The sequence below is a fragment of the Eptatretus burgeri genome, chromosome 2 (assembly GCF_056783735.1).
Source record: "Eptatretus burgeri isolate ZD-2024b chromosome 2, Ebu_testis_v1, whole genome shotgun sequence".
Classification (NCBI taxonomy): domain Eukaryota; kingdom Metazoa; phylum Chordata; class Myxini; order Myxiniformes; family Myxinidae; genus Eptatretus; species Eptatretus burgeri.
Genome location: NC_140962.1, coordinates 93,951,161 through 93,961,160, shown reverse-complemented (window position 1 = coordinate 93,961,160; position 10,000 = coordinate 93,951,161). Strand labels below are relative to the sequence as shown.

The 10,000-nt window shown below is 39.8% G+C and overlaps 1 protein-coding gene across 3 annotated transcripts in view; it reads left to right on the top strand.

Moving 5' to 3' along the window:
- LOC147032583 (phosphatidylinositol 4,5-bisphosphate 3-kinase catalytic subunit gamma isoform-like) overlaps positions 1–10,000 on the top strand; it is a 108,476-nt gene that overhangs the window by 47,571 nt on the left and 50,905 nt on the right. For all 3 annotated transcript variants that reach the window (XM_085870323.1, XM_085870324.1, XM_085870322.1), the window contains one exon: positions 8,582–8,712. In XM_085870323.1, the coding sequence (XP_085726449.1) occupies positions 8,582–8,712 (131 nt within the window). The remainder of the gene's footprint in view (positions 1–8,581; positions 8,713–10,000) is intronic.

Sequence of the window (10,000 nt, the reverse complement as noted above, 5' to 3'; positions counted from 1 at the left end):
AACGTTTCGTTGTGTTATAGATAACTTATACCAACGAATGCTGAACCTGTTGTCGGCCTACACAACCGATGCCCAATGATAGTCTAACTTAGGCATAGCGCGTTGCACGCATCGCCGACGATGTCTTGACGTAGCCTATTAAAAGGCTGACGCACAACGATTCGAATCATAACTGCCGTAGAAATAGAAGTGACAACATCGCGGTCACACCTTGGCGATCTTGCCAGCGTATGCCGACCGAAGAAAAATGTGTCTAAAACGTTGGGGCACGTCAAATACGGTATGAGTAAGTTTGGTATACGTGAGTCGAACGCTAAAGTACGCGATCATACGTCGAAGTAAGTAGAGTACGTCAAGAAATTTTAAACATGTTCAAAATTTTTGGACGTACGCGGCGTATGACACACGTTCCGCATGCGATGGGGATAAGTTTTACACACGATATGTGGACGCTTACACACGTCCACAAAGGCTACTTATAAGCTACTCATACGTCGAAACACGTCGCGGTAATGTCTTTTTTACGCGAAACTTATTTCTAACTTATGTTTGACGTGCTTTGAACCAATTCTTTACGTAGTCCCAACACACATCGACGTATGTAGACGTATTCCAATGACGTCTTCCGGTCGACAAAAAAATAAATGAACGTGTTTCTAGCTTACAACTGCCATATAAAGACGTGTTCCCAGCGGTTTTGGGAATTGGTATATAAAAATGCTGCTCATAAAAGGGGAACCCAACAGTGTTTTCGAGTCCTTTTTGAGTCGATGTCCATGTCAGCAGTAACAGTATCAGTATTAGTATTAGTAGTAGTAGTTTGTTCATGTTGGCAGTAGTAGGTGAGTGTGAGGGGGAGGGTGTGGGTTATGATGGATCGTCCTTGCGTTTAACGATTTAACGATTTAAATGATAAACTCAACGATTTAAATGGCTGCATCTCCACTATTGAAAGTAGACGCTTGCGCTCAACAATTGGATTTTTTTTACACTCAACGACTTTTAAACGGTACCACTCAGCTATTTTCATTGTTTACAATGAACGATTTAAATTGCTGTCACTCGCCTTTGTTTTTTGACGCTGGGGTTTGGAAATTTGAAGCGTTTCTTCTGAACGTGTTAAAACGCTCAAACTCGACTATTTTAAATAGACGCTGCCGATGGACAATTGGAATCATAGCCAAGCTAGACATGGAAGTGTGAACATCCTCGTCATGCCGAAGAAAAGTTTGAAGAATGCTGCAAATAAATGTCCTGGCCGTGGCCGTGGACGCTGACGCAAGGACGATCCGTTATACCGACGTCTTTCAGCCTATGAGTAACTTAAAAGTAACGTCTGTCGATGTGTGGCAACAATCACGTAACGTGCCAACAACACGTTAATCATAGGTTAGAAATAAGTTTCGGGTACGCTAAACATTACCTCAGCGTGTCTCAACTAATGATTAACTTACACGTAGCATGTGTTGACGTCTGTCAACGATCGCAGACCGTGCATACAACTTGTGGCCAGCGTAGCGGAACGTGTGAGTCATACGCCGGCATACGTCGTGAAATTTCAAGCATGAAAAAATTTGAGGACAACCAAAAAGTACAACGTTTAAAGCCAACATACAACGACGTATGGCAGTGTTTTTCAGCGTGCTCTCAATGTTATCAAAACTTACCCATAACATATTCAACGTGTGCCAGCGTTTTAGAAAAAAAAATTCAAAAATCGGCATACGTTGGCTAAAACGTCAAGGTGTGACCAGGCCTTTAGTTTTATATGAGCGAAGGTATACTTTTATTTTTTTTTTCATTTATGATGTCAAAGGTTCGTTTCAAGGTCTTAGGTTCCTGTATCATTTTGTTTCCTCAAACACAATTTGCCAAAATTATTGGGACGGAAAAAGGGGCGCAGGTTGTTTGAAGTTCAATACGTGACTTTATGAATGCTAAATGATAAATTTTACACGTACGCTGTGTATATGTGTTTACACTAACTCGTTTCTGCTCGCCAGGCACTACTTTTATTCTGCCGATGCTCGCATGAAATGTGCAATTAAAATCCTCTTTTTAACCATAATTTTAAACATTTAAACCAAAGAGTGGCAATTTAAAAATGGTTCACCATAATCGGTGTATTTCTGATGCAAATCAGACTCGAGGAAAGGAATATGAGAAATATTCTTCATTGAGAGTGTCGGTTTCATACAACTTACTGTTAGTACATTGTAGTGCTGACTGTGGATATAACTCATAGACACATGGACGGATCGTTCTCCTTTTACCAATAGGTGCAAAAATCTTGTATAATTTTTCTTACAGCCCTGGAACCAAACAAACATGGATATTTATAATGGTCCTTGCAGCCCATACACTACCAATCCCCCTCCCCCTTTCCCAACATGATTAATAGTGGTTGACCACTGACCACTTGGTCGAGAGTTTGCAGCACAAGCAGGTGCCCGTTTGGTGAGCTGAGAAAGTTCAAGTCTTTCCTTGTCTAGAAGCACAGCCTCTTCTCTGAGTTACTTTTCCAAGTATTTTCCACTTCTTTCAGAAGCTTGGTGAGCCATTCCAAGTAACAATCCTTATGCCGGACGCATAATAAATTTTATTTCACCCCAAATTTGCTAGTTTTCCTTGGGTTTCTGCGCATGCTCACCAAGCATCTTGGGGCAGATTATGTCATTTTGAAAGTACCGTATTGTGTGCAATTAGTTTGCCACGAAGCGCATGTGGCACAGGTGCCCAGGCACTGGAGACCAAGATATTTGTCACCACACTGAGCAGGGTTGGACACTTGCTGTGCTCAGGGTGAATCGGGCGGATACGTGTGCAGACAAAAAGACGTGGTCACTTTTTGCTTTGGTACTGCTATGTAATTTATAATAGAAGGAGAAGCATGTGATAAAAATATCACATGTGCAACACAGGAGGAAACTGCAACCCCTCTATAATCTCTGCCATACTGCTGGCTATCTGTGCAATACACATTCATAATGTGAAGAAGTCGCTTCGGAGAATGTGGAAGGCATTTCTCTTGTAACTTTGTTTGAATCCATCAAAGTTAAAGGGAATAAGCAGGATGGAATATGAATGGATTTCTGTCTGAACTCGGTAGTTACAAGTATCACGGGATTTTCTCCCATTCCGCTGCATTTGTACCAACCCATGTGCTTTGATCGCAATAAAAAGTCGTACACCCATATCCCGATTAACGTCCCTCTAAAGTATTATAATCTCTTCAACTCTTCTTCAAATTACAAACCATCTTCTTGTATAAAGAAAGTTTAAACAACTTGATAATACCAGCAGAGACCCACCCTACGGGCGATCTTGTTCCAAGCATGCCACACGTTATTCTGACGCATACATTTATTTTGGCAGTGTACAGGCAAATTTACATCTCTGTTTAGGAAAACTAAACAACCCAGGTTACGTGCACGAAGCAAAAACATACCTACTGTCTATAATTCAAAACACCTCGCTGCACTGGAAAACGTGGGTACAGAATACTGTACTGTAAATGGTGGAGACTTGTAATACCCTCCACCACCTCGAGGCTGCGCTACACGGTCCACATTTACATAGTGAATTAGCGACCCCCCCCCCTCCCCCAAGACCACTGGCAACGATAAAAACACCCCTATACATTAATTGGGGTCATGCTGATCCTCTGTAGCAAGTCTGGATGTTATCTGCCCAGAACTGTAGGAGGAGTTGCTTTGACAAACAAACACACAAACACCGGTTTGTGAATTATAGTAAGGATGCATTACGGTGATGTCAAACATTTTTCAAAATGTTTCATTTCACTAATTTTAAGTGGAGGTTCAAACAAATCATCCAACACAGAGCTTCGCAGGGAAGCGGAAGTTAATTTTTGTCATGTCATATACAAGCAGCAAGGGTGGTTTATGAAGGTGATGTCAGCTGGCTTCCAAGCAGATGGAAGATGACCTTGGGCAAATGATAGTGAACAAGTAGCGTACATTCAAATAAATAAAAAACAATCCTCCAGCATGCGACGTCACCGGGGCACCTTAGGTGCCCGGCAATGCTGCCTTGCAGCATATGGAGTCGGAATTGGTAGGGAGCGGTGTGCAATAATTGATTGATTAATTGCTGAATTAAAATAAATAAATGATGATCGTAAAATAATTAATTTCTCAAGTCAATTGCTAAATAGCATACCTAAGCTACCACTGTTTCATCTGAATCTCTAACTTTTTGAAAATTAAGTAATTAATCAAAAAATGAATAATTAATCAATGAATCAATAAATCAAAAATACCCTTTATAGCCAAATCATTTGGTCACTGTAATGTCCAAATATCAGCTTCCTAGCTCAAAATGTGCCTGAGATATTTCCAGGATGATAAATAAAATAAATAAGTAATTAATTAATCGATGATAATTAAGTAATTAATCAATTACTTGATTAATCAAAAAAATAAAAACAGCACATCTGCACTTTTGTCCTCAAATTTCAGCTTCCTAGCTCAAAGGACGGCTGAGATATCGCCCGGACAAACAAACAAACAAGAAAATGAAAAATCACTCATAGTGTGACACTTGGAAAAACAGAACAAAGCAGAACGGCACTCAGAAGAGCGCACACCTCCACCAGGTTGAGCAGTTCACATTTTATATCCCGCTGATGGGCTGGATCTGAACCAAAATCTTTTATGCTTGTTCTTGTCACCGAAACAACTCATCCACCTAGTTTTGTCATAACTCATCCACAAATTTTTGAGATATACTGAATGTGTGTATGTATATATATATATATATATAGAATCGTTTTTGGCCTTATCTTTCAATTTTAGAAACTAGGCCTGTGTTGACCTATTGACCTTGGAAATAATTGGTGGTTGAATTCATTGACCTGATATGCAAATCCTGTTCAACTTTCAAGTCCATCACATGAAAATTGAGGATTTCAGAAAATGATCCTAAGTTGTTGACCTTTGGCCTATGTTGACCATTGGCATGTGCTGAGGTCAAAAATAATTGGTGGTTGTATTCAGTGTGCTGATATGAAAATTCTGTTAAAATTTTAAATCAATTGGATGAAAATTGACAATTTTAGAAAGTTGGCCTATGTTGAACTTTTGACCTATGTTGACCTCAAAAGAATTAGTGCTTGAATTCAGTAATCTGATATGCAAACGCTCTTCAAATTTCAAGTCGATCACATGAAAATTGACAATTTTAGAAACAATTTTAGAAATACAGTCCACGTTGACCTTTTGGCCAATATTAACTTCAAAAATAATAAATGGTTGAATTAATTGACCTGATATGGAAATGCTCTTCAAATTTCAAGTTAATCGGATTAAAATTGAGAATTTTAGAAATATGGCCGATGTTGACCTTTTGGTCTATGGTGACCACAAAAAATAATGGGTGGTTGAATTCAGAGACCTGATATGCAAATGGTCTTCAATTTTCAAGTCAATCGGATGAAAATTGACAATTTTAGAAACAATTAAAAAATTTGGCCTATGTTGGGTTGACCTTTTGGTCTCTGTTGACCTTTTGACTGAGGTTAAACTTAAAAGGAATAGGTCGTTCAATTCATTGACGTGAGTTGCCAATCCCGTTTAAATTTCAAGTCAATCGGATGAAATTTGAGGATTTTAGAAAATGTGGCTCAAATTGGCCTATTGGCCTATGTAGACCTTTTTGGTCGACCAAATTTTACGAAACTTCAATGTGTGACCATCGTAGGGTCGATGACATTCATCTCCGAAAATTTCAGAACGATCGGTTTTACGGTTTGGGCTGTAGGTGAGCAGACAAACAAACAGAGGCGATCAACATACTTGTCCAAGAAAAACAATTTTTGGCCAAGTAACAAGAAAACAAACAAACAAGAAAACCTTTGGTGCCTGGCATTGATGTCATGCATCACCTGGATATGGAATTTGGAAGGAGTGGTGTACTATAGAGCAGAATGTTTGTGAAATGAAACATGTCTTTTGATTAAATCCATCAGCATAGCATTGGGTACTTTTGCTTATCTTATAAATTAAATCGAAAGTATGTCTATGTCATTATCTCTGGTCACTACTCTGGGACCCTTGGGTTGATCAACAACAAATTTTCAGGGTGTTCTCAGAGGGTCCCTATTTAGGTTTTCCATGAAAAAATGTTTTTTTTTTAATTTTTCGATATTTTCTGAATTTCTCATCGGTATGATAACTTGAGTAATTCCTCATACTGTCCAACTATCCTGATTTTGGCGAGACAATCTGGATTTGACGTTACGTGTCCAGCTTCCTGACCAACTGCTGAAATGTCGCGAGCACAAAAAGGAGTTGGTTGGTACGAGATACTCAATGGTAACTCACAAGGCTCACAGCACCCCCACATGCATGTAACTGGCACTCACTTTTGCAACCAAAATGATTTTAGTTCTTTTTTAGTTCTTTATAAGCACTAACTCGTGACATACTTGCAGCCAAATATACAAGATGCAACACAGGATTATTAGACGAGACAAACATGGATGTCGAGCTTGGGGGAAGTCGTCACTTTTCTCTCCACACTCAAATTGCAGTACAAACACAAATTCTTCCATGGCTGACTCACCGCCGCAGTCTGAGTCCAGTAAACCCTAACAGACCAATACCTGAGAAGAATAAAGTGAAACGGTATTGCTCCTTCAACACCAGTTGGAAGACACAAAAGTTTATTGTCGGTCAAAGGTGTGGAAATGACATTTTCTGGAAATCTTTTATCTGGAGTGGACTGTGAGGAGAAAGTCAAGTGCACTTTGCCAGGTTTCATTTGCTGTTCAACACGGTGGTGCGAATGATGTGTAGAAGCACTTCAAAAGTGACAACCATACCGCAAATTCGTCAACATCCAAAAAAACAAGCAAAGCTGAATAACTTTTGATTTGGAGAGTACACCACAATCTACCTCCATCCAGGAATTAAGAAACTCACCAAGTGCATGCTGTGGTGCTTCGTTCTGGTGGAGGTCAATTTAACTGACATCACAAAGACAAATTTTGATGACATCAGGAACCTGACGATGATCTTAAGATTGGTGAAGATACACGTAGGCTGCTCAACACCATTATGGAGGACGGCATGGTGCCTGACATGACCAGATTCAGATTCATCGTCCATGTACGTCTGTTCTATACTAATTTTGTGAAAAACATTATCAAGAAGTTTCCGTTTGAATAATCCTTGTTGTCCGATCTGAGAATCCTCAATCCTGAAGAGGACATCACAAACAGTGATTTTCATAATTCTGTTGTCCGCCGAGCGAATCACTTGCCTCCGCCGGAGCTTGACAAAAAGCATGATGGCCTGAAGACTGGGGCCGTTGACTTCAGATGGCAGACGTGGCCGATTTTCCTCAGGACCTGAGTGTTGACAGGTCACGTCAGGTATGGGAGCATGCACTGGAGCAGCGCGTCGCTGCGTCCACTTTCCGCCAGTACTCCAGGTGCATTGACACCTTCTGGGTAAAGCTGCACGAGGTAAGAGTAATCGGTTCTTCTACACCGATGTACTCCATTTTGCTGATTCTGGATCATACGTTACTGTCTCTCCCTGCAAGCAATGCCGACAGTGAGCGATAATTTTCTATGGTCCGTAAGATTGACTCTGAGGACAGAAGTCACCGAAAGAGGAGCATGGTTGCATCTCTGCTGACGCTCAAGATAAACATTGACAACACCTGCTTGGCTCAAAAACCTGCAGCAGTGCAATTGAATGAAAATTGACAATTTTAGAAATTCGGCCTATGTTGTCCTTTTGGCCGATGTTGAACTCAAAAATAATTGGTGGTTGAATTTAGTGAACTGAAATATAAATCCTCTTCAAATTTCAAGTCAATTGGATGAAAATTGAGAATTTTAGAAATCCCACCTAAGTTGTTGACCTTTTGCCTATGTTAACCTTTTGGTCGATGTTGACCTCAAAAGCAATTGGCAATTTGAATTAATTGACCTGAAACATAAATCCTCTTCAAATTTCAAATCAGATTAAAATTGACGATTTTAGAAATCTCACCAAAGTTGTTGACCTTTGGCCTATGTTGACCTTTTGACCTCAAAAACAATAGGCTTCTTCCTTATGACAAACTCCATCATGTAGTGAAGTTTCCTGAAGATCGGTTTAAAATTGTGACCTGTAGATGATAGACAGACAGTCAAACAGAGACAGACAGACAGACAGAATAACAAAATCAACTGACCAATATACTTGAAAAATCTTCGATTTTGTTAGTAACAAACAAACAGAGAGGGGTGAAAGCATAACCTCCTTCACCTTTGGTGGCAGATTTAAGCAAGAATCAATACTCATTTAACATGTTACTTTTTTGCAACAATAATCAAAAGCTTAGATGTTTGTGCAAATGTTTCATGGCAAACAAGGCCAATAAGACAGGGCAGGGTACTTTTTCATGAATCATAGGGACTTTAGTACACAATGGACAAGGAAGGCTGGTCTCCCCACATCATGAGCTTCAGATGGAGATGCTAAATAGATCCAACAATCGCAAGACAAAATGTTATGTGCTTTTTCATACACTGAGGCTTGTGCTGTTGCTGATATGTTGACTTCAGGGATCATCGAGGTGGTAGATCAGGCCACTACGATTGCATCCATTCAGAAGGAGCGCGGTGGAATTCTGGCGGCCCTTCGCAGTGATACAATCAAGGACTGGCTTGATGAGTGTTGCCCACTACGTGGAGAGGTACAAATCTCTTTTTATGGTGCTGATAAGGTGATAATTCATTTAATTCCCCTCTTTGTTTGCTCTTCATATATTTCCCCGCTTTGTTTGCTCTTCATTTAACCCCAGCTTTGATAATAATTATTATCATTCTTATTACTATTATATTTAACACCTTCATTGCTATTTGGCATCTATTAGATGCTATGCAAAAGTGCATTACAATATTCCCAAGAAGTCTACAAGAATCCTTTCATATTTACCTCCGTTACCGAGAGTGGGCGGAGGTTATATTTTCACCCCGTCTGTCTGGCTGTCTGTGAACACAATATCTCAAAAAGTTATGGATGGATTCGGACAAATTTCATTTGTGGCAAGGACGAATTTTTGGATTTTGGTGAAGATCCAGATCCAGATACTATAATTTTTTGGGAAGTGCTTCTTCACCATTGAGAGGACCAAAAACGATATAAAGCACGATATCTCAAAAAGTTGTGGATGGATTTGGACGAAACTTGGTGGACACGTTGGGTGTGTGGCAAGAAAGAATTGATTCAATTTTGGTGAAGATCTAAATCTGGATCTGAGAATGTTTTAAGTGATTCTTCACCATTGAGTGATTAAAATGATATATTATATGATATTTCAAAAAGTTGTGGATGAGTTGTGACAAAAGTCAGTGGATGGGTTTGGTAGGTGACAATAACATGCCTACTCCATTTTGTTTGAGGTCTGGAGGCAAATCTAGCCTATATCAGTGGTATACAAAACGTAAACTGTTCATCCTGGCAGAGATATGTGCTCTACCGTGTATTGTTCTAGTTATAAATACAATATCAATAGATATGTGTTTTATTTCACTTTCAGGGGAATGAACCCCAACAATTATGACGACATTCCCAAATTTTGGTTAATGGTGAGCATTGGATGTATCAAATGAGCATCATGGAGCAGTGAAGGGCTTAAATACATTTAATGCAAAAGTGAAGGGATAAAATACCCCTCTGATTTATTGGATAACTGACTGACTGTAGGAAATATCATGTGGCCATCCCCACCGTCTACGTCATAATCGGGCAACAATGATGGAACTTTGAAAGCATTTACTCCCCTCGTCCCCTGCACACCCTATACATTTCTTCTTCCCTCCCCTTATCCTCTCCTGACAATTTATCATGATATCGCACGTTCAGATCTGATAAATCATCATGAGATTTGGGAGGTGGGGGGGGGACAAGGGGGTTGGTAAAATGAGAAAACTACAACTGAGAAAAATGAAGAGAAGGTAGGGTACAGTGGTGTCGGAGGA